At 42.8% G+C, this 24,822-nt stretch overlaps 1 protein-coding gene across 8 annotated transcripts in view; it reads right to left on the bottom strand.

Moving 5' to 3' along the window:
* The window catches only part of PTPRC (protein tyrosine phosphatase receptor type C), a 155,083-nt gene that overhangs the window by 10,918 nt on the left and 119,343 nt on the right, over positions 1–24,822 (bottom strand). For 7 of the 8 annotated variants that reach the window (XM_073356764.2, XM_073356763.1, XM_073356767.1 and 4 more), the window contains 9 exons: positions 20,508–20,568; positions 7,633–7,741; positions 6,419–6,453; positions 4,252–4,361; positions 3,329–3,419; positions 3,133–3,209; positions 2,824–2,860; positions 2,287–2,384; positions 940–1,065 (listed from right to left, as the gene is read on the bottom strand). In XM_073356764.2, the coding sequence (XP_073212865.1) occupies positions 940–1,065; positions 2,287–2,384; positions 2,824–2,860; positions 3,133–3,209; positions 3,329–3,419; positions 4,252–4,361; positions 6,419–6,453; positions 7,633–7,741; positions 20,508–20,568 (744 nt within the window). The remainder of the gene's footprint in view (positions 1–939; positions 1,066–2,286; positions 2,385–2,823; positions 2,861–3,132; positions 3,210–3,328; positions 3,420–4,251; positions 4,362–6,418; positions 6,454–7,632; positions 7,742–20,507; positions 20,569–24,822) is intronic. The other variant, XM_073356768.1, reaches the window with a different exon arrangement.

Raw genomic sequence — 24,822 nt, 5'->3', positions numbered from 1 at the left:
CACAGTAAGTGGTAACTATCTTAGGCTTAGTGGGACTAGTCCCAGAGTAAGCTTCTACTCGATGTGAGGAAAGGTAGCAGAACTGGGGCCTAAAGATGCAAACATGGGAGCAAGATGGGTCTGGGCGGGTGCTATACTATTTATTTTTCAAGATGACCTGAACCTCCAGCACATTTTTCCTTAAATCTAACACAATAAAGAATAAATGGTGCCCTGACTAACACATATCCCATGGAAATAAAGTTGCAAGGAATAAAGGGGCAAAATTTATCCCTAAAGGGTAAATTCTGCACTCAGTTAGAGTCTAGCAACTAGTTGTGTTTCACTGGTATAACTGAGATTGGTAATTGGCCTACAAATCTTGAAAACCCCATATTGACCACGGATAGCTCTACAACACAGTTTATAAATACAACAATAAATACGGTTACCGTAAACTGTAATTGTTCCGCAGTAAAGTTCAGACAAGGATAGGCAATACAGTTCTAAGAGCCACATTTCTGAGCGAATTTACTAGGGGAAAATAATATTGAATGTGGTGGTCTCAGTGTTAATTTAAACATATATTATTCTATGTTCATAAACCAATAACAAGTTTTCTTAATTTAAAAAATATCTGACAAAACTACAGTATATTGCATACAATTTATCCAGCCTTGTCAGTAGGCTTATAGAACAGAAAGTTACTGGTGTTCCTGTTGAGAGTACAGTGCCCACAGTAATGAGGTAAATCCTAGTGATGAGATAAGTTTCCAATTCATATTTGCCCTATGAAATTACACACCATCTACTAGGTGTTCTCTCAAGCTCTATCTTACTTGGTAAAAACGGGGAAATGGTAACTGTCACTGTTGTTCTGGAAGAATCTCTGATAACAGTCTCTTTATACCAACTATACAGACCAATTCAAATTATTCTCACATTAAAAAGCCAACTCACATTTGTAATATGCAGTTTCTGAATAATGTAGTCAGGACATATTTTACTTTCATTGCTCTTCACAACAGTGTCCCCAAAAGTTGCAGTGCTATTTTCTGTGGTCGGCCAGTATTGGGCACATTTGTTCTATGAAAATACAAAATTAACTCATTAGAAGTATGATATCAATATGACAGTGAAATTACGTTCTGAAGAAAACTTGAAATAAAATAAAATCAACACCAGATAAAATACATAACCAATACTTCAGTACAATTTCAGTTTCCAATAAATACTGTAGTTAATCCCTTAAAGAGATTACCACTGCTTTAGTTAAACATTCAAAAAAACCCAAAGATCCAGATTCTGGCCTCATGCACTAAGCCTGAAGGTTCTGCCCAGGGGATTTACATAGAGAACAAGATGGGAAGGAATCCTATCCTCCAACCAAACTGCAGGGACAAAACAGCTGCACAGTCCATGCACAGTCATTGTCACTGCCTGAAGGCTACAGTAAAGATTGCAGCTCACTCTGTGACTCCTACTTATATTTCTAGTCAGTGAATATACATAGCTGCAGATGCAATAGTCATGTCCCAGCCCCTCACAATTCATGCCCAAATTCCCCTCCACTCCTGTTAGCAGTGTGGCTATACTGCAAACATGTCCACTGCCAGCCAGCTCTTCTCCTTAAAACAATCAGAATATCAATACTCTCATCTGCATCTGAAACATGTGGCCCTACCAAGGTGGTGAGCACTCTCCTAATCGCTGCTTACAAGTTTGGTTTCAGAAGTAGGAAAGGGAGGACACAAGACAAACTGGCAGAGAACTGTGGAGGCATTGCCAAGACATTAGGACAGAATGCTGGGGGGAGAGGAGGAAAGTCCCAAATACAAAATATCCCCTCTTTCACTGAGAGTTGTGATAGGTCTGCAAGGATGCGGGGGAGGGAGAGAGATTTTAGTGCAGCTCAACAAATTCTAACTCAGGGAGTTTCGGGGCAAGTTATACCCTCCTATGGGTTTATCTGCAAGAAGGCTGAATGTAGTTCCCTATTCCTTAGGGCAGTGCGTCAGATGATATTATTGAGAATGCTGCTGATCAAATAGTCTAAAAGGCAGAACCATGTAGGCTTGTTAATGTTATTCAATTTCTGAGATTCTATACAAATAGAGAGTAAAAAAAAGAATGAACAAGGATTCAAAAGAAATACTTGAATGCAGAGAAAACATTTAAAGAAAAAAAAGAAAAGCATAATTCACCACAGAAAAGCAACCTTCTGTATACTGCAGTTAAAGGATTAATGTGTGTGTGCGTGCGTGTATTTGTACATATATATATATATATTATATATGTCACCCTCACCCTATTATTTTCTTCACAGCGAGTCACCATAACAATAATTGTTGCCTTCTGCTCCCAGATCATTCTCCAGAAATCATCAGTGGTCTCATCCTTGGGGCCTAGCAGATAAGGTATTTGATAAGAGATCCCTTCCCAAAAATTAGGAAAAACAGAGAAAGACTAAAACATAGTTACAATACCTATTATGGCTCAGAAACTATCCAAAGGTCATGCAATACTAGCCATAGACTGAATGACTTAATTACGATTCCACCATCTTAGTCTACATAATTTTAAAACTTTATTAGTGTGTGGTTGAGAAGGGCAAAAATTCTCCAGTGTGAAAATAAAGCAAATACTTATAGCCAATATTTTGCACTCCTCAAATTCCCTTCTTTGGTTGGTCATAACTCCCCAAACCCAAACACTTTATTTATTAAATTCCACATTTGCTGGCAATCCCATTTTGTTTAAATATATTAATACTGTTTGACTCCACCACTTTGATTACAGGATAATTGGGTGAAGAATGAAATAAAAAATAAAGTAAAAATTTACCTTGTGCAGCAATGTACTTCCTTGGTTCTTTGAAACCCTGTTTTAAAAATATACATCATTACTAAGCATTTAAAGATAGCAGATGAAGATTGTGAAAAGATTTGTCACTTCAGAAATTTACGTATTTAACATGCACAATAATATGGACACCAATCCAAGAGTACCAAACACAGCGTAAAGATAGAACTAAAGAAGTGGAAACAATCAGTTCTAGAAGAGTCAATCAAATGCATTTGGTGCCTGAAATGGGACACGTATGAACCATTTTTTGTTTGTGCATCAAAAATTTTACTGAGAGAAGTCACTTACATCAATATGGCTTGCATTTATATAGTCTGATCCTGGGTCTCCGTTTATCTCTGAGAGTTCAACTCGGTTATAATCATCTGTTTAGATAATTTAAAACAAAGTAGTGGAATAATTAACCAAGTTGCCTCAATAAACTCATATAAGCAAAAACAATGAAGTATTTACACAACGTATGGAATTTGCATTCAGTACTTACAAGGGAGAATGTCAATGTAACGGTTTTTGTTTTGGTTGTAGTTTTTGCGTGCTTCCTTTATTGAGAACTTAGAGAAAACTCTGGGAATGCTCTGTAAAACATAATGCTTCTTTTATTCATAAAACACATTTTAGATAACTTCAACTAGCAACAAAATTCACATACTTGTTAATTAGTTCTTAATGACAGTTGGAAGATAACATTCTGTTATTCACAATATTATGATTGATACTGATTAGCTTTTTGAACAAATATTAAGTTATATAAAGATTAATATATTTTCCATATAATCAATAGATGCTTCTCTCTCTTTCAAAAGACTAATAAAGAAGCTCCACGTTGGATTCTAGTCTGAACAGAAATTAATAAAACTGCTCTGAAATGCAGCATAAAGGGGCCCTGGTCCTTGACTGGGGCTCATATAAATGCCCACAAAACAAATAATAATAATAACACACTTCTAAATTCAACTCATAAAAGTAAAATCTTTAGAAACTGAGGAATCCTAAAGTCCACAGCAGTTGTGACCACCTTGGCTCAGCTTAAGGTTGTGTCTACACTTTGAGCTGGGGGTGTAATTCTGAGCTTGAGAAGACATATCAGTGCTAGCTCTGATCAAGCTAGCGCACTAAAAATAGAATGTAGCCATGGGACTAAAAGCAGCTAGATGTCCTGAGTACATACCCATCTGAGATGGTAGGCATATATTGGCTCTGCCTGATTCAGAGCCAGGTTTCTAAGATAAGTGCCTTATCGACCAGCCTGTTGGCTATTCTCAGATGGGGGAGAGGGGTACTTAATCTTAGATGTTTTGTAACACAAAACAAAAGGGGTTGGTTATTGAATGTGACAGATTATTTTTAATCGCATGTTCTATAATATCTGGTTTGGGATTTGTGTTACATTTCTGACTAGGCACAAACCTGAAATTCATCAAGGAAAAGTCTTCCTTCATCAGCAATCTTTCTCTTGTAGGTTTCCAACAACATTTCTGCAGGAATTGGCTCTACATTCATCAGTTGCTTTTCGTCATCTTTAAATATAGAGACATCTATTTTACATTTATTTGTATTGGTTTTTAAAATGTACATAAAATCTCAGTAAATACATTTATTAAGCAGTAAGATTAGCTAACGAGAACAGAAACATTCAATCAAACTAAGCCATATATGTTTATAGCGGCAAGTCCCACCCCTTCATCTGTGAGTAAACACAGCCCCCAAAGTAACTGAACTTCTCCAGCGGGGGACAGGTCAAAGAAACACTGCACACAGGGACTGTGTCCATTTCTGAGCACCGCACTTGAGGAAAGATGTGGACAAACTGAAGAGAGTCCAGAGGAGAACAACAAAAATAATAAAAGATCTAGACAATCTGATCTATGAGGAAAGGTTAAAAAACTGGGTAGATTTAGTCTTGAGATAAGAAGATGGAGGGGAGACCTGATAATAGTCTTCAAATATATTCAGGGCTGTTATAAAGAGGACTGTGATCAATTTTTCTCCATGTCCACTGAAGGTAGGACAAGAAGTAATCAGCTTAATCTGCAGCAAGGGATATTGAGGTTAGATACTAGGAAAAACTTTCTAACTATAAGAGTAGTTAAGCTCTGGAATAGGCTTCCAAGGGAGTCTGGAATCCCCATCAATGGAGGTTTTTAAAAGCAGGTTGGACAAACATCTGTCAGGGATGGTCTAGCTTTACTTGGTCCTGCCGCAGTGCAGGGGGCTGAACTTGATGATTTCCTGAGGTCACTCCCAGCCCTACATTTCTGTTATTCTGCACCTCCTATGTACAGAGGAGTAGAATGCTGAGTGCACAGAGGTGACTTGGGAAAGTGGTGAGTGTGGCCAGTAAGGCCATAGCAACATCTGAACCAGGTACAAAACACTTCAACCCAAACAGGGACAATGTCAGAAACTAATGTGAAAATCATTCTAAGTCTTCCCCAAGTTATTACTGTTAATTACAATGTTAAGTCCTTGTGCATTTTGATTCCATTTTAAATTAAATGTTTTTGCTATTGCATACAGAAACAGGATAAATGGATGTAATTGTGAAAGTGCCATCTTCCAATTAGTATAATTAATTTTATAACCAGAAATACGTTTATATTATTTCAATATGTCCATAGAAAAGTGAATTCTGGTTTCTTTTAAATCGATAATAAAATAATATCAGCTGCACAGAAAACAGCAGAAGGTGTACAGTGGGAACGCTGGTGTAATTTCTTCATATTATTGCTTCTCTCTGAGAAATTACTTAGGGTGCTAGATCTGAAGGAAACAGGAAGAGCAAGGAGGGTGCAAAAATGGGCAACCTTGTCAAGTTACCCTTTGTAAATTAAAAAATGGAATTGAAACAATTAGTTAATGCAAGAAATTTCCCAAAATGTATTATAGATAATCCCCAGTCAACACAGTCAAACTACTTTTTGCTATCTAATGAGAACAGTTTCCCATACTAAATGGAGCAATCTCCTGACATATCTTTGACCCTGGTATAAAAACTATTTGTTCCCAGTGAATTAATTTGGGATGAGTTGGTACTGTCTGCCAAACCAATCACTGGCTCTTCCTTTCCCATTTTTCAGGGGGATAAGGAATTGCTAGTAAACTCAGGGTGTGCAAGGTACTAGGCATAGGGCATCCAGAAAGTCCGTTATAATTAAGCACAGATTTGAGGTACCTCTTGTTTATACTCAATTCTTGGATCATGTAAAGGTCTACTTGGGTGAGTTCACTTCAGAGATGAATCTCATGAGGTATTCTGAAGCCCCTTTCTGTATTCTGTTATGGCCATCGTTTGAGATACAGAAATAGTTTTACTGTCAAGATAATAAATATTAGATTTTCCAAATTTTCCCAACATTTAATAAAGTTAAAATCATTCACTTAAATAACATATATAGATTATTCACTGACCTCTACCTTTGGCCTAGGCAAGGTTTGATTGTGTTAATATCTAATTTGTGTAAATTAATTAGACTTTAGCCATCTAAAATATAGATGGCTATGAGCGGGAATAAGACATTTGGTTAATATCTTATTTCCACTTACTAAACATATCTTATATGGAAAATGTACTTACCCCTCTTAACAAGCATCACATCTTCACCTGAATTGCTGTAAAAAGCATGAGCGTTTGTTAAGGCTTTGACTAATGCAATATATGTATGACAACGAATTAAAGGATACAATTAATTAAATAAAGGTAGAGTCTTATAGGACTTGGGGAGTGGGGAGGAGTGCTAAGAGATTTCAAACCAGGTTAAATTCCCTTTATAGCACTTCATTGCCCAACAGAGGCAGCCAGGGATTCCTATATCGTATGGGAGTCCCCTAGTGGTCCCAGGATCAGAGGAAGTGGAAGAGCAAATTATAACTACACTTGCCTCCCCCATCTTTAGCCAAGCTGAGCATGAGCTTGGCACAGCTGACGACTGAGACCTCAGTTTTAGAACACTACTGCCATTTCATATGTGGAACTCTGGCTAGTGCCCTCTGATTTTCCATTACGTATCTGCGGCCAAACTTCTGCATGAAACCCCAGATCCCTTAACACTGTTCTGAATTCTTCTGTTTTAGCATAGATCTGGAAGAAAAGTCTGTATAGCACCTTGATTACTATGCATGCTAAAGAAAGCCAGATACAACCTAATGTTCATAAAAAAACAAAATATAAACACTGCATATTTATTTCTCATGGTTTGGCAAAAATTCTGCTTATAGAAAACCTTTCTAGAGTCATAGATTTAAGGCCAGAAGGGATCATTAGATCATCTAGTCTGACCTCCTGTATAACAGGGGCCATAGAATTGAATCCAGATACTCCTATAGTGAGCCCAGTAACTTGTGTTTGATGAATCCAGAATTATTCATTTTTATTCAAGGGTATTCTAACAGAGTTAATGTGCTGGCTCGATGAGTTGCCTTCCTGATGGAGGGAGAGAATGAAGCTGTTTGTACCAGCTGTACCAACAGCAGAACGGGGGCTGACTTTGAGCACATTTATTTGTGAATTATTGGACCAGCTCTTTGATAACCTGAATAACATTAAATCATAGATATTTTGTTCTCTTATATTAGATTCTTATATTGTGCCTGCTACCATACAAGCCACTGAAAAGATCCATGATTTAGTTTTTCTTGTTTTGTTTTTTTTAAAGGCAGAGGCATTTCTTTTTCAAATATCAAATGAAATAGCTAACCCATATATTTAAAACATCATCACTTTCTTTTGTAAAACCTTCAAAATGATTTGCCTACTTCTAAAAAAAGGAGATGGAGGAGGGAGAAACTTACCTTAATTTCTCTCTGTGGAGATCATAGATTTTATACAGAACAATAAGTAAGGCAATTGATGTCACAATAATCAAGAACGCCAGGAATATAATCAGGGCTTGAGAATTGTCTATCAACAAAAATCATGGTTTGAGTACATTAATAAGTTATTTTTGAACAAACAATTAGAATTAGCATAGTAATTTTACTCATTTTATGTTATATGTGTGTGTGTTCACATGCATTTAGAAGGGCTGGTTGGAATTTGAAATGTATTTGTGTGAAATATAATTTAATTTTCTTTGTTTTGTTTTATGAAAAAAATTCTAAATAAAAAATTCCTACTGGAAAGAGGGGAGGGGAAATGGGAGAGGAAAGGGAAAAAATCTGAAAAACAAAATACTTTTTTTTTTAATGAAAATCATTTTGTTTTGTAATTTTCATCTAAAAACAAAACATGTTGACCAAAATGAAAAATTTCCATTAAAAACTTCATTTTTTCCAACAGCTATTTTATATTGAGAAAAAATGCTACTCATTTTTTTTAAATTGACTAGCTCTAGTGTTTGTGTCTTTCAAGCCACACCCCCTTTCTACGGACATATTCCCTGTGACAGCTTGATGCTATGCATTCCCAGAACAGCACAAATGAGCCTTAACAGAGCCAAGAGTCTGGCCCTCTATCGTTTTCTTCTGATGATGATGATTTCCTCTCAACTGTTCCTGTCCTGGCATGAGTCCCACCCTCTTTAAATACACACTTTTTATTACTGAAATGCATCTAATCTTCCACCTCCTCCACTCTGTAATTCCCCATTGCTAATGTCAGTCTTTGACATTTTGTTTGGATAGCACCCAACTTAATATTTCTATTGACTGACCACCTTATTCCTATATACCTGTCTGTCCCTTTTCCGTCATCTCTTGCCCATGTGTTCTCCAAGACAAACAGTTAATAAGTGTGCTAAATACCATTTGGTGGAGATTTTTCTCCAGTCTGAACTTTTTCAGCCTGAACCATTTTATTTCAATGTGGATGCAAACTAGTTGAAATGATTCAACAAGTGCACCTGCTACTGTCTCACAGTGCACTTGAGTAATGGCATTCTACCTACCTAAATTCCCACCAAAATTTCATTTTGTGACAAAGCTCTGTCCTTGCCTCCGTGGGGCCCGCGTTTCCTGGCGGATTTTGCTAGCCTCAGAGGCTTACTGTGACCCTCCACGTAACCCTTCTTTCTCTAGAGACAAGGGTCACAGTCTACTGAGCCATTTTCATCATAAGCCAGCAAGGGAGGTGAGGAGAAGTTATCCTTCCTTGCACAGTCTCTGTTGTCTCGCAGTCTCAGTGATTAATCAGGGGGCAAAGGTCGGGGGGAGGAGCCCAGGCCCACCCTCTACTCTGGGCTCCAGCTCAGGGACCCTAATAGTATCAGCCACGGGAGCTGACCTTTTAGAAACATGACATGTACAATTCCCTGGGCTACTTCCCCCACAGCAGCCCTCACTTCCTCAAGCTCCACTTCACCCTTACCTCAGGGCCTCCTTTCTTGTGCCTGATATGGTGTGTACTACTCAGCCTCTCCAACAGCACAACTTCCTTCCACAGCTCCTGACAAGCACACCCACCTGACTGACTGGGAGGCTTTTAACTAGTTTCAGCCAGCCCCTGATTGGCTTCAGGTGTCCCAATCAACCTAGCATTCTCCCTGCCTTCTGGAAAGTTCCTAATTGGCCCCAGGTGTCTTAATTGACCTGGAGCAGCTTCCATTTCACTTAAGCTGGTACCAGGGATTTGTTTAGCCTGGAGCTAATATATCTATCTCCCACTACTTTTCTATAGCCATCTGGCCTTGCCCGTCACATATCCCCCCGCCCCCTCTGCTCAACACCATAGAGTTGGGCAACTTGGGACGCCAGGCAGTATGCTCGTGACAGACCATCAGCGTTGCCATGGTGGCATCCAGCCCTGTGCCGTATGCGGAACTGGAATGGTTGGAGGGATAAGAACCACCTGGTGACCCTTGCATTCTTTTCCTTATTCTGCTGCATTCACTGGAGGGGTGCATGGTCCGTCACAAGAGTAAATCGCCGGCCTAAGAGGTAATAACGCAGTGTCTCCATAGCCCATTTGACAGCAAGGCATTCTCTCTCGACTACTGCGTATTTCTGTTCTCTTGGGAGAAGCTTTCTGCTTAGGTAGAGGATCAGGTGTTCCTCTTCTCCCACCATTTGCGAAAGAACTGCTCTCAACCCCACCTCGGAAGTATCTGTTTGTAAATAAATTCTCTGTTAAAGTCTGGGACTATGAGTACGGGGTCATTACAGAGGGCCGTCCAAAGGTCTGTACATGTCCCCTCTGCTGTGTCGGTCCACTTTACCATGTCTGGACCTCAGGCCTTTACCAGGTCTGTTAGGGGACTTTCCCTAGTGGCGAAGTGGGGAATAAACCGTCGGTAGTAGCCTACCACGCCTAAGAACGCAAGGACCTGCTTCTTTCGGGTCGGCTGGGGCCAGTTTTGAATTGCCTCTAGTTTATTCGTTTGGGTCTTCACTATGCCCCTTCCCACAATATATCCCAGGTACCTAGCCTCTGCTAGCCCTATGGCGCATTTAGCGGGATTAGCAGTGAGGCCAGCCCGCCTTAAGGTGTGTAGTACTGCCTCAACTTTCTCTAAGTGGGTTCCTCAGTCTGGCATATGGATGATGACATCATCTAGGTATGCAGCTGCATAACTAGTATGGGGGCGCAGCAGCTTATCCAGGAGGCGCTGGAATGTGGCTGGGGCCCCATGTAGCCCAAAAGGGAGGACGGTGTACTGGAATAGCCCATCCGGGGTGGAGAATGCTGTCTTTTCTTTAGTTTCTTTGGTCAGAGGAATCTGCCAGTACCCTTTTGTCAGATCCAGTGTAGTCAAGAATCGGGCACTACCCAGTCGGTCAACCAGTTCGTCGATGCGTGGTATGGGGTATGCATCAAACTGGGATATTTCATTCAGTCGGCAAAAGTCATTACAGAATCTCATGGTACCGTCAGGTTTAGGCACTAGAGCAATTGGACTGGACCACTGACTGTAAGATTCTTCAGTAACCCTTAATTCTAACATTTTCTTTACTTCGGCCTTGATTTCTTCTCTTTTGGCTGCTGGGATTCGGTAGGGTCTCAATGTTACCTTGGCTCCAGGGATCGTGTGGATATGGTGATAGGTCTCGTTCATCCGCCCTGGTTTTGTAGAGAACACATCTCTGTTGCGATTAATCATGTTGGCTGCCTCGATCTTTTGGATTGGTGTCAAGTCGGATGATATCCTCACTTGCTCGTGTAAGTTATCCTCCTGGGGAAAGGTCTCCTGCATGACTAAGCATGCCTCTCGATTGTGCCAAGGTTTTAGAAGATTGATGTGGTAAATTTGCTCCAATTTCCAGCGGCCTGGCTGCCGCACCTTATAGTTCACCTCTCCCATAGCTTCGGTTATTTGGTAGGGTCCCTGCCACTGGGCCAACAGTTTACTTTCTGCTGTGGGCACCAGTACCATCACCCGATCCCCTGGTTGGAACCGTCAAAGCTTCGCTTGGTGGTTATAATGGGTTCATTGGGTCTCCTGTGCTCTCTCCAAGTGCTCCCGTACAATGGGCGTAACTCGGGCTATCCAATCTCTCATCTGCAGTACATGCTCAACTATGTTCCTTCCGGGATTTGGCTCCTCTTCCCAGGCTTCTCTGGCTATATCCAATATGCCCTGAGGGTGGCGCCCATATAGTAGTTTAAAAGGAGAGAAACCCATAGAGGCTTGCGGAACCTCCCGGATGGCGAACATGAGTTAAGGCAATAGGGTATCCCAATCTTTCCCATCCCGGCTCACCACTTTCCTGATCATGGCCTTGAGGGTGCTATTGAACCTTTCCACAAGGCCATCTGTTTGCGGGTGGTATACAGAGGTCCATAGGGCTTGTACATGGAGCAATGAACAGAGATCTTTCATCAACTTGGACATGAAAGGTGTCCCTTGATCAGTCAATATCTCCTTGGGTAGCCCAACCCGGGCAAAGATCTGTACTAGCTCCTTAGCTATTGTCTTGGAAGCTGTGTTGCGCAGGGGAACAGCTTTTGGGTACCGGGTTGCATAGTCCAGTACAACAAGCACATGTTGGTGGCCCTGAGCTATCTTCTCTAGGGGCCCTACCAGATCCATGGCTATCCGTTCAAAAGAAACCTCTATTATTGGAAGAGGTATCAAAGGAGCCCGCAAGAGCGGCGAGGGCTATGTAACTGACACTCTGGACAAGAGGTGCTGTATCGCCGGATATCTTCATGTACTCCTGGCCAGAAGAACCTCCACAGGATCCGTGCCTGGGTTTTCTCTACCCCTAGGTGTCTTCCAAACAGGTGACTGTGGGCGAGACTCAATCTGGCTTTTTGATGTTTTCGTGGCACCAGAAGTTGTATCTCTTGCTCCTGTATTTGCACCATGCGGTACAGGAGATTTTTCTTCACTATAAAGTAAAGTCCGGAACCCCGGACCTTCCCATCCATGGGTATCCCATCGATCTCGGCCACCTCTTTCCTGGCGTTATCACATCTGTGGTCCTCCGCCTGGTCCCGCCCAAAAGTCTCTCTCCCGGGACTAACTGCCCAAGCTCCTAGGGGCAGGCTTCTGCTTCTTCCAACGGCTCACCGCCGTCATGGCTGGGGGCAACTTCTGGCTCACCTTCTGTGGTAGAAGTTTCTCTGTTGGCTGCTCGCGTCCATTTGCCTACTAGGGAGATCTTCTGGCCCTGGGTCAGGATCCGGGTTCCCAAGGCCTTCGTAGCCTTCCTCTCTTTTTTTGTCTTCCGGGTCTTTTGGGGGGCTGAGAACAGATCCTGAGAAATCTCAGCGAACATTGGGAGTTGACATTCCCCTGGTGACAAGTCGCTGTCCTCAGGGTCCCCATCTCCCTCCAGCCTCTCTGCGGGGAGTAAATTATCAAACCCTGGATAGTCCCTCCCAGTGACTACAGGATAGGAAATTTAGGAACTACGCCCACGGTCACCTCAATGGGGTTTCCCTGAACTTCTATCTCCACTGAGATGGTGGGGTAATGGCTCACGGCTCCATGCATGCACATCACTGCTACGCGTTTGGCTTGTAGCAGCTGACTATTTTTTACAGCTTACCCGATATGAGGGTGATAGCACTCCCAGAGTCCACAAGCACTGTAGTCTCTGCTCCATTTATCCTCACTGGCTTGGGGTAATTATGTAGGGCTAATGTGACCCCTGCAAGGTGGATAAGGGAGCATGGGACCTCCCAATCCCCCAAGTTACATTGCATAGGCTCCTCGGTGCTGGGACACTGTGCTGCTATATGTACCCACTCCCCACATGCATAATATCTATAATTGCTTTTAATCACTCCTGTCATAAATATAAAGGGAAGGGTAAACCCTTTTGAAATCCCTCCTGGCCAGGGGAAAGCTCCTCTCACCTGTAAAGGGTTAAGAAGCTAAAGGTAACCTCGCTGGCACCTGACCAAAATGACCAATGAGGAGACAAGATACTTTCAAAAGCTGGGAGGAGGGAGAGAAACAAAGGGTCTGTGTGTCTGTCTATATTCTGTCTTGGCCGGGGATAGACCAGGAATGGAGTCTTAGGACTTTTAGTAAGTAATCTGGCTAGGTACGTGTTAGATTATGATTTCTTTAAATGGCTGAGAAAAGAACTGTGCTGAATAGAATAACTATTTCTGTCTGTGTATCTTTTTTGTAACTTAAGGTTTTGCCTAGAGGGGTTCTCTATGTTTTGAATCTAATTACCCTGTAAGGTATCTACCATCCTGATTTTACAGGGGGGATTTCTTTATTTCTATTTACTTCTATTTTTATTAAAAGTCTTCTTGTAAGAAAACTGAATGCTTTTTCATTGTTCTCAGATCCAAGGGTTTGGGTCTGTGGTCACCTATGCAAATTGGTGAGGCTTTTTATCCAACATTTCCCAGGAAAGGGGGGGTGCAAGTGTTGGGAGGATTGTTCATTGTTCTTAAGATCCAAGGGTCTGGGGCTGTAGTCACCTAGGCAAATTGAAAGAGTTGGACTTGAAGGGTTGAATCGTCACTTGGATCTCTGGGTTGATTAAATTGGGGTCCACTAAGGAAGCATGGATAGCTGACAATTGTGCTCCAGTGTCCCTCCACGCGGTGACCTTCTTCCCGCCCACACTCACAGTTTCCCTCCGCTCCAAGGGTATCTGGGAGGTATCTGGGCCTGCAGACCTCTGGTGTGATTCCGGTGCAATGAACTGTAATCTGTTGGGGTTCTTGGGGCAGTTGGCCTTTACATGCCCCAGCTCGTTACATTTAAAACATCGTCCAGCTGACGGGTCACTGGGGCGAGGTGGGTTGCTGGAGAATGGGGTGGTGGGACGATAAGGGGTCTGGAGGGTTCTTTGGGAGGTAGGTGGGGCCTTGGGCAGCCCCCGGTAATAGGGTGTGGTCTGGGGTTGTCCCTTCTGGTCTCCGCTCCAACTGCGACCAGTTTTCTTCTTCTCTGCCACCTCCACCCATCTGGCTCCAATCTCTCCTGCCTCGATTACAGTTTTGGGCTTCCCATCTAGGATGTATCTTTCTATTTCCTCAGGAACACCCTCTAAGAATTGTTCCATTTGCATTAGGAAGGGCAAATTTACTGGAGATTCAACACTTGCTCCTGATATCCAGGCATCCCAATGTTTCACAATGTGGTAGGCATGTCGGGTAAATGACACGTCTCGTTTCCACCTTAGGGCTCTGAACCTCCTACGAGACTGCTCGGGTGTTATCCCCATTCTGACTCTCGCCTTGGATTTAAACAGTTCATACTCGTTCATGTGTTCTTTAGGCATTTCAGCTGCCACCTCAGCTAAGGGTCCACTGAGCTGGGGCCTCAGCTGTACCATGTATTGGTCAGTAGAGATGTTGTACCCAAGGCAGGCCCTTTCGAAGTTTTCTAGGAAGGTCTCAGTATCATCGCCTGCCTTGTAGGTGGGGAACTTTCTGGGATGGGAAGTGGTACTTGGAGAAGGATTACTAGAGTTTGTTGGGATATTCTGCTGAGCCTTTATCTTCTCCATCTCCGCCACATACTTCCTCTCTTTTTCCTTCTCCTCCAGTTCTTTGTCCCTTGCTTCCATAGCTCTCCTGTGAGCAGCCACTTGGTGTTGTTCTGCCTCTCTCGCTGCCTCCCTTTCTTGTTCCTTCTCCTCCTTCTTTAGCCGCATGAGTTCTATCTGTCTTTCATGTTCCCTTTGTCTTTCCGCAGCCTGAAATCTGGCTAATTCCAGCTTGTGTCGAGCCGTGGATTTTGTCATTCTAACCTCTCTGTTTTAACTAACTTTACACCCAAGGTTTAGAAATAAACAAAACTTGGCTGTAAAATTTTGCTGTGCTGGAATAGAATACCTATTCTCTGATAGTGATTGTCAGCCTACAGAAAAAGACAATTCCCTTGTCTCTGCTCTGGGCCCAAATCAAAGCAAAAAACCTCCAACTACTTGGAAACCTGCTTACCAGCAGCCTAAAGGAAAAAAAAATTCTTTTTCAAACCTGTGCTCCTTGTAAAACAAAAAAAAATCAAAATCCTAAAAAAAAAACAAACCCTGCCGCTTTTGTCTCCAGGCAAATGGGTAGAACACCCCCCTCCCTATTTACTTTTAGGGAAAAAAAAAAAAACCTCTGGGTCGGAAGACTGTGAATTTCCCTGCAGGAGTTAAGTACCCTGCCTCCAGGCAAAGAAAACCTGCAATTCACAAAGATAATCCCCTTTTGTCTCAGCTCTGGCTCAAAAGCAGAGAGAAAACAAGCTGTTTTTCCAGCAGCTCCAAAGGAAAAAAAAAATTATTTTTAAAATCTGTATTTCTAGTTCAAAAAATCTCAACTGGATCTCAAAATGATTTCAGGTTAATCCCACCATTATGCCACTATATCGAGGTTCCTCCCCCACTCTGAACTCCAGGGTACAGATGTGGGGACCTGCATGAAAAACCTCCTAAGCTTATCTTTACCAGCTTAGGTCAAAACTTCCCCAAGGTACAAAATATTACACCCGTTGTCCTTGGATTGGCCGCTACCACCACCACCAAACTAATACTGGTTACTGGGGAAGAGCTGTTTGGACACGTCTTTCCCCCAAAAATACTTCCCAAAACCTTGCACCCCACTTCCTGGACAAGGTTTGGTAAAAAGCCTCACCAATTTGCCTAGGTGACTACAGATCCAATCCCTTGGATCTTAAGAACAATGAACAATCCTCCCAACACTTGCACCCCCCTTTCCTGGGAAATGTTGGATAAAAAGCCTCACCAATTTGCATAGGTGACCACAGACCCAAACCCTTGGATCTGAGAACAATGAAAAAGCATTCAGTTTTCTTACAAGAAGACTTTTAATAAAAATAGAAGTAAATAGAAATAAAGAAATCCCCCCTGTAAAATCAGGATGGTAGATACCTTACAGGGTAATTAGATTCAAAACATAGAGAACCCCTCTAGGCAAAACCTTAAGTTACAAAAAAGATACACAGACAGAAATAGTTATTCTATTCAGCACAGTTCTTTTCTCAGCCATTTAAAGAAATCATAATCTAACACGTACCTAGCCAGATTACTTACTAAAAGTCCTAAGACTCCATTCCTGGTCTATCCCCGGCCAAGACAGAATATAGACAGACACACAGACCCTTTGTTTCTCTCCCTCCTCCCAGCTTTTGAAAGTATCTTGTCTCCTCATTGGTCATTTTGGTCAGGTGCCAGCGAGGTTACCTTTAGCTTCTTAACCCTTTACAGGTGAGAGGAGCTTTCCCCTGGCCAGGAGGGATTTCAAAAGGGTTTACCCTTCCCTTTATATTTATGACAACTCCCCTATCCCGGGGGTTAGGAGGTTTAGTCCCGGGGTTCCCCCCACTCAGGCCAACCCCTTCCTTCGGGGGTCCCCGCTGGTTTTTGGCCCCAGTTCTTCCACCTAGGACTCCCCAGGGGTTTGGCTGCCCAACCTTCCAGGGTCGGGGTTGGGTGCTTGCTTCGAAAGGGGCCTTCCTTGGGTAGTCGGGTCAGTTCCCTGGCTGTCATCCGTCTTTCTACCAATGTGATCATCTCGTTGTACGTGGACGGATTGTTCTGGCCTACCCATTTGCGGAGATCTGGCGGCAGTCCCTGCATGTAATGGTCGATGACCAGGGTCTCCAAAATCTCCTCCGGCCTGCACACCTTGGGTTGAAACCACTTCCATGCGAGGTGTATGAGGTCGAATAGCTGGGACCTTGGGGGTTTGTTCTCCTAGTATTTCCACTCATGGAACCTCTGGGCCCTTACCGCTGCCGTTACTCCTGATCGTGCTAGGATCTCTGCCTTCAGATGGGTATAGTCAGTGGCATCCGTGGCAGGCAAGTCAAAGTAGGCCTTCTGGGCCTCTCCACACAAAAAAGGGGCGAGAATGCTGGCCTACTGCTCCTGGGGCCACGCCTCACGCTGAGCAGTCCTTTCGAATGAGAGGAGATATGCCTCTACGTCATCTCCTGATATCATCTTTGGCAGACAACCAGTGGCCCTCAGGGTTCGCGTCCCGTCGGACCCCCGGGCCTGGGTGGTGAGGATCTTCAGCTGGTCCACCACCTCTCTCAAGAGGGCACGATCTTGGGTTGCCTGGCTCATCAATAATTGATTGGGTTCCTGCTGTAGCCGCATAGACTCCTGTTGTGCCATTGCCTGAACCTGGGTGGCCTCCTGCTGGGCTGCTGTGACTTGTACCAGAGCTCTTACCACCTCCTCCATTGTGGTACAAAGCAAACAAACCAAAACAAAAAAAAAATCCAAAACCCCAGTGCACTTTTTTTTTAAACCTCTTTCTTCTGCCATGCTCTGAATGAAGTCCCACTCCTGACACCAGTTGTGACAAAGCTCTGTCCTTGTCTCCGTGGGGCCCGCGTTTCCTGGTGGATTTCGCTAGCCTCAGAGGCTCACTGTGACCCTCCACATAACCCTTCCTTCTCTAGAGACAAGGGTCACAGTCTACTGAGCCATTTTCATCATAAGCCAGCAAGGGAGGTGAGGAGGTGGTGAGGAGGGAGGTGAGTTATCCTTCCTTGCACAGTCTCTGTTGTCTCGCAGTCTCAGTGATTAATCGGGGGCAAAGGTCGGGGGGAGGAGCCCGGGCCCACCCTCTACTCTGGGCTCCAGCTCAGGGACCCTAATAGTATCAGCCACGGGAGCTGACCTTTTAGAAACATAACATGTACAATTCCCTGGGCTACTTCCCCCACAGCAGCCCTCACTTCCTCAAGCTCCACTTCACCCTTACCTCAGGGCCTCCTTTCTTGTGCCTGATATGGTGTGTACTACTTAGCCTCTCCAACAGCGCAACTTCCTTCCACAGTTCCTGATATGCACACCCACCTGTCTGGCTGGGAGGCTTTTAACTAGTTTCAGCCAGCCCCTGATTGGCTTCAGGTGTCCCAATCAACCTAGCATTCTCCCTACCTTCTGGAAAGTTCCTAATTGGCCCCAGGTGTCTTAATTGACCTGGAGCAGCTTCCATTTCACTTAAGCTGGTACCAGGGATTTGTTTAGCCTGGAGCTAATATATCTATCTCCCACTACTTTTCTATAGCCATCTGGCCTTGCCCCGTCACAATTTGTGTAAACTATTCTTCAGTTACTTACTTAATAAAAATGGTGATGGATCTGAGACAAAGCCCCAGATTCAAATACACCTGAATTTTTTATCCAGAGCTGAATTTTGTGTCTTGAATCTATCTCTAAATAAAATGGTAGTTAATACTGGTGGTACAGGATAGCTTCTCCATTACATCAAATAGGTGGGCACAGTGATCCCAACTATATAAGCCAATAAATAATTTTTCATTAACTCAATTAGTTTTCTCTGCAAAGAATAAATAATGCATATATAAAAATAATTTGCATTGTGCTGTAAGACCTATGGCAAAATGGCTGATGTTGGTATGGTGGGTCTCATGCTTTTCTTGGAAGGTGGGCTAGAACGCCACCCTTTGCCCCTGCTCTTGGGGCGCCGAGGGCCCCGCTAGTGGCCCAGGGAGGTGGTATAGGAGGGAAGTGGGGAAAGAGTCTGGGTTTGCTCCTCACTCTGAGCCCCAGCCCCTCTCAACTCCTGCAGGTTTCTTACCCTCTTCCCCCTTGGGTAGGGTTACCCTTGGTCCTTGACACTGGGAGAGGGAGTCTCCCTGCCTTGCTGGGGCAGGGCCTCCCTGCCTTGCTGGGGCAGGGCCTCCCTTCCTCCGGTTCTCTCATCTTTCATTTGTCAGCAACACACCTTCAAACTCCAGTCCTCTTTCCTTCCTCGCACCCCCATCTGCCTGAAGCAGGGCAGGTTTATTAGGTTCCTGGCAGGGCCTTAATTGACTATAGGTGCTCCAATGAACCTGTAGCAACCCTCCCTAGTCTAGAGGGAACCACGCCTTAATTAGCCTAGAGCTTATATATCTCCCCTCTACCACTCTCCCACTGCTCCCTGGCCCTGCTGTATCACAAACTATAGTATCTGATCCTGTTATGTGTTGAGTACCTCTTGTATGGTGCTGAGGGCCCTTGACTCATTAAACTCAACAGGAATTAGGGAAATAGTTCTACTGTGTTGGGTTGCCCTCAAAGTTATATAAGTATGATAGAATTATAATTATGTAGTAGTAGAAATAAAGATAGACAAAAGAGTATATAGGTATTGTAAAAAGGTATGAACATCAGTTCCTTGCTGTTGAATTTCACTCTGTAACAAATGCAAGGCCAAAGTGCTAATCATTTCAGGCCGGTACAGGACAAAGAGTCTGTGCTGGAAAGTGATAAGAACTTTCAGAAAACAATGCTGTTCTTTAAAACAACACCCTGATGCTCTTCCCCCGCAGGGGCGCCTTGTCATGCCTATGTAAATCTTGGTATCCAAAGAGGGAAAAATAGATAGTGGGATAAAACTTGTTAAATGAATCAAGAGTCATAGACTGTGTTGTTAAGTAAAAGAATGAATGATGAGTGCATGGAATTGAGAGCCTGAAGCAGGGAAATAATTGGTTAGTAAATGGTGCCAGCCTAATCCTAAGAATTTCAACCTTCATATCAATGGGCCGAAGAATATGCAAAGTGGAGATAACCGGATGACCCCCAGAGGGCGACCGGAATCCACCCAAAACGCATCAAGGAAGAACAAGAAGATAACACCTAGCCATCATGGAGCTGTCATGGATGTACCACCTGCTGATTGAGCTGATTGATGGTAATCTCAGTTGTAAATTCAGCATGATGAAGCAACTTCCATAGACTTGTATTGAACCAGAGATCTATAAAAATTGGGTTCAGGGACTGTGTTCTTTGAGTCTGGTTCTACGACCACCCTCCAGGAGCATCGGATGCGCATCTGACAACGACTCGGCTCCACTCTCGTGTCCAGGCCACCTCGCCAGTGACTTGGCATGAGCAACATCTAGGCTGGTAACTATAACAACCTTTATGTAGAACCTGTGTGTGAATGTCTGTGTGTGTGAATGGATCTATATAGAAATTGCATATAGGAATATTTTGTTGTATTTACAATAAACGTGGCAATTTACCTTTTCCCTTTTACAAGATCCTGTTGGTATCATTTTTATTAGTGTAACAATTGTACTGATTTTTTCATCATGATGAAATAAGCTAAGTCTTGCATGCATTCAATAATAAGTTAGACTAAGTGTTTTGCAAATATTTATTCACATGATTAGTCAATGCAACTTTTTATTTGACTAAAGACTAGTCATGTAAATATTGGAATTATGACAACAGCAGAATTTAAAAGGCACACTAACAGTGTGTGCCATCTCAATGACACTTAAACAAGTCTGTAAATAAAAACGTTGACTAGTCCATTGAAAATATTTACTTACATTTTGTTGTTACTTGGCGTTTGACAGGATCTCCTTTAAATTCTCCATTGAACAGAAAAATCTGAATTGCAGTAAATGAAGATATTCATCATGTTAATTTATACTAAGCAAAAGCGCATCCAGAAAATTAAAATATTGATTTCCAAGCAGCTATGCAGATTTACACTAGCTGAGAATCTGTCCCCCAATCTTTTTCAGCTCTTAAATATGGCTGCTACTAAATTGAAGCAGTGCATTGCAATACAAACTATTAAAAATAACCTTTTTGGTGATATATCAATAGCATTTAGGCTACAAAATCTTTGGAAAAAATCAGTTAGAAATAACTAATCATATGAGGGTGCATTTTGCATGGATATATTTTTATTATGAAAGTAGATGTGCAATATATAATAGAACATTATAGTTTGTTTGGTTATTCGGTGAATATGACAAGTATATTTTATAAAATAGATCATCATCCAATAAATAGTGTAATATTTTATAGCAGTTCTGTATCTATAATGGATGTAAGCAGAGTCAGGATGAGCTCTACCCTGACATTTGGTGGCGAGTCATGGTGGGTTGTGGAAAAGAACTTCGGAGCTGATCTCCTTTGCATAGGCACACCCATCCTGCCTAGATGGTCACTTTGGCTGCTGTAGGAGCCCCAGTTTCTCTGTTATTGGGGCAGGAATAAACTGTTATTATCCTGATTATGTGAATCAAGGACAGTGGAACTGTACTTGGCCTTTTGTTATGATGGAGGGACTCACCATCAACTAAGCAGCACTCACTAGGCAAGGGTCATGGGTTCCAAAACCCAGTGAATGGAGAGAGGCTGGGGACAGATATTAACACTTGGTGGTATGGGCCCCCTGGTGAGGGCCTTACATGCTAATTGCACTTCCTCCTCTCACCACTGTGGAATATCAGAGCTAATTTTGATTCCATTAGGAGTCTAGTTACAGGCTGCTGAGCTGAATTCACTTTGAGCTAATGGTGCACCAGCACTAAGGCTCCCCTACTACAAGCTGAAATCACAAAAGAGCTAAACTTACTAAGAGCTGAAATCACTGAGTGTTGTGTTAAGTAGTGGGGGAGCCTGAAGATATATTGCGGAGCAGTTTGCGGGTCAGCTGGCAGAGCAGAGTGGCTGGTGGAGTAGAGCAGAGTGGCTGGTGGAGTAGAGCAGTTTGCGGGACGGCTGGAGCAGCTCATGGGGGTGGCTGTCAGAGTGGAGCCCCATGGAGAGGTGGGGCAATCAGCTTTGGACCACATAAGGTGCCCCTTAACAACCCCCTCCACCTAGGTTGGGAGGTAAAACTCTGCAGATAAACTTTCGAACTCTGGGGCTGCCCTGACCAGGGACAGAGACTTTTGGGTTGTTGGACTTTTGGGACTTTGGGTGATTTTGGGTTGCTGGACTCAAGAACCAAAGGGAAAGAACACGCCCCAATTTGCTTGGGGTGGGTTTTTTGCTCATGGGTTGTGTTATGAATCCTGTTGGTGGTGCTTCCCCAACATGATGCCACATTGTTTCTCTCTGTTATTAAAAGGCTTTTTGCTACACTCAGACTCTGTGTTTGCGAGAGGGGAAGTATTGCCTCTTGGAGGTGCCGAGCGGGGGTGGTATATATTTGTCACTGGGTGGGGGCTCGAACCAGTTTTGCAATGTGTTATTGGAATGGAACCCCTAGATACTGAACCCGGCCCTTGTTGCTGCCAACTCTGACAGGCAGAAGGGTTACATGTACACAATGTCAAAAGCAATTTGGAATCTCTTCATCTCTTCAGTTCTTAAATAAAATTCCAGAAGTATAATTTCTATACAGGATTCACAGTGCAAATTTTTCTGCATACACACAATTTCTCTCATATTTAAACACCAAGTTAAAAAGCAATATGTGCATCTAATTTCCAAATACTATATCTTTCTACATTTCCTTTTGTGTATGCATTTTCTGATTTTAAAGCATTCTTATGCTGTATAATATTTGTTAAATGCAGCCTTTAGTTTTGCAAAATATAATTGGTTTTAACTAAAACTATATTATCTCCCAACAGAGAATCTCAAAGCACATTATAAACATTATTCATTAATTTAGGCTCACGCCACCCCTAGGAATTAGGCACTCGATCCTATAATGTGCTTAACTTCCTCAGAAACTATTGACCTCAATGGGAGTTGAGTGCTCAGCACCTTACAGGATGAGGCCCTAAGTAAGCATTTTTCCCATTTTACAAATAGAGAAAGGGAGTCACAGTGAGATTTAGTAATTTGCCTGGAGTCACAACGTCTGTGGCAGAGCCAACAATTTCAAAGGATAAGGTCCTAACTGACACTGGTGGCTGCTGACCATTAATGCAAACCCTTCTCTGTCTTCATGCCGTGCTGCTTAAGAGCATGTTTCCTCCTTCAGGAAGAAGCACTTTGAATTCTTGTGTTAGCATGCCTTGTATGTATTAGCAGGAGTATTGTAAGCAAGAGATGAAAAGTAATTCTTCCACCCTATTCAGCTCTGATAAGGCCTCAGCTGGAGTTCTGTGTCCAGTTCTGGCACACTTCAAGAAAGATGTGGACAAATTAGACAAAGTCCAGAGGAGAGCAACAAAATTGATTAAAGATCTATAAAATATGGCTTATGAGGCAAGACTGATAAAACTGAGTTTGTTTAGTCTGGAGAACAGAAGACTGAGGGGACTATGATAATAGCCTTCAAATATGTAAAAAGTTGTTATAAAGAGGAGGGCGATAAATTGCTGTCCTTAACCACTGAGGACAGGATAAGAAGTAATGGGCTTAAATTTTAGCAAGAGAGATTTAGGTTAGACATTAGGAAAAACTTCCTAACTATGAGGGTAGTTAAGCACTGGAACAAATTGCCTAGGGAGGTTGTGGATTCTCTGTCAATGGAGGTTTTTAAGAACAGGTTGGACAAACACCTATCAGGAATGGTCTAGATATTACTTAATCCTGCCTCAGTGCAAGGGACTGGACTATATGACCTATCGAGGTCCCTTCCAGTCTTGCATTGTAAGATTCTTCAGCTTAACCGCTGCTAGACAGGCTTTCTCTTGAGCTGGCTGGCTCTATGCTAACTGAAAATGCTCTAGACTAGAGAGCCAAGGCTGCAATTAGATAGCCCAGTGGGCTACTACCGGTGATAGTATATTTTTCACTTGCTTTGAGCATTAAACAGTCATGAAGGGCCATAGTCCTATTATGTTGGTTATGATGATGGTATTGTTCAGGATCTTTAAGGGTTCTTTAGTGAATGAGAAAAACTGGGTCAGCTTGAAATGGTATAAGTGGAGGATCCCAATTGTCCTAGTCACCTCAAATTTATACATAAAGCATAATCTGTTCTGTTATTCAAGGTCTCATTAGGGCTAACACTGACTTTTAGAGGAACAGTGAAGATCACTGAGTGATAAGCCAGCATCCTTGAGATTGCACATGAGATAAAACACACAAAAACTTAGTTTAGTGACAGCTAAGGTTGTATCAGGGCACATCCCACCAACACAAAACCTGAAAAAAAGTAGAGGAGGAGATTTTAAGGGTCCTTAATACATGTATATATTTGATAAGGACATTCCCTCCACAGCAGCCACCTTTCCTGAAGAGACTGGTATTTCTGCCTCTGCACCATACAACTGAATATCTCCATCCTCTGTGTCCATGTACACTCTCTGGACTAAGAGAAGGAAGATCTATAAAAGACCCAGAGTTCCTCAGTTTTGGAGCTGGGAAAATAACAACACTTTGGGCAGGGAATATACATTGTAAGTGGAAATTTGAGGAGTGGCAGCAGAAATAGCAGTGAGAGCAAGGTAGGGAAATTTATTGGAGAGAGGAAGCCCAAAAGGCTCTGTTTTGGATCTAATGAAAATCTGGTTAAGCCAGATAAACAGAAACTACTCCTTTTATCCTACTCTGAGGGGGGTCAGGGATGTCACAGATAGATGCTGAATGTACAAAGCCACAATCATTTCTGTCATGTATCAAGGACTGCGCTGGAATTGCAAGCTATGACTTTAAGAGTTGCAGGAGGAAGGGTGCCCCTGTTCTTGCTTGCCTGCTAATGGGTTCTGTAGGGAAGCATGCATCAGCAGAGACAGACTGACTAGAATAAGGTGGGGGTGAGTTGTGCCTCTCTCTTTTAGAGAGCTGCCTGCTTTGTCTCTCTCTCTCTCTCTCTTTTCGGATTCTTGTGAGTTATCCTTCTGAATTTAAGAATAAGAAATAAAGTGGTGTTATGTTGCAACATTTGGGCAAGAGTATTTACATTTTTATCCAACTTCTTTGTGGGTTTGCCGGAAACATAAGTTC

This window comes from Lepidochelys kempii, chromosome 8, assembly GCF_965140285.1.
Source record: "Lepidochelys kempii isolate rLepKem1 chromosome 8, rLepKem1.hap1, whole genome shotgun sequence".
NCBI classification, from domain to species: Eukaryota; Metazoa; Chordata; order Testudines; family Cheloniidae; genus Lepidochelys; species Lepidochelys kempii.
This window is presented reverse-complemented; position numbering and strand designations above follow the sequence as displayed.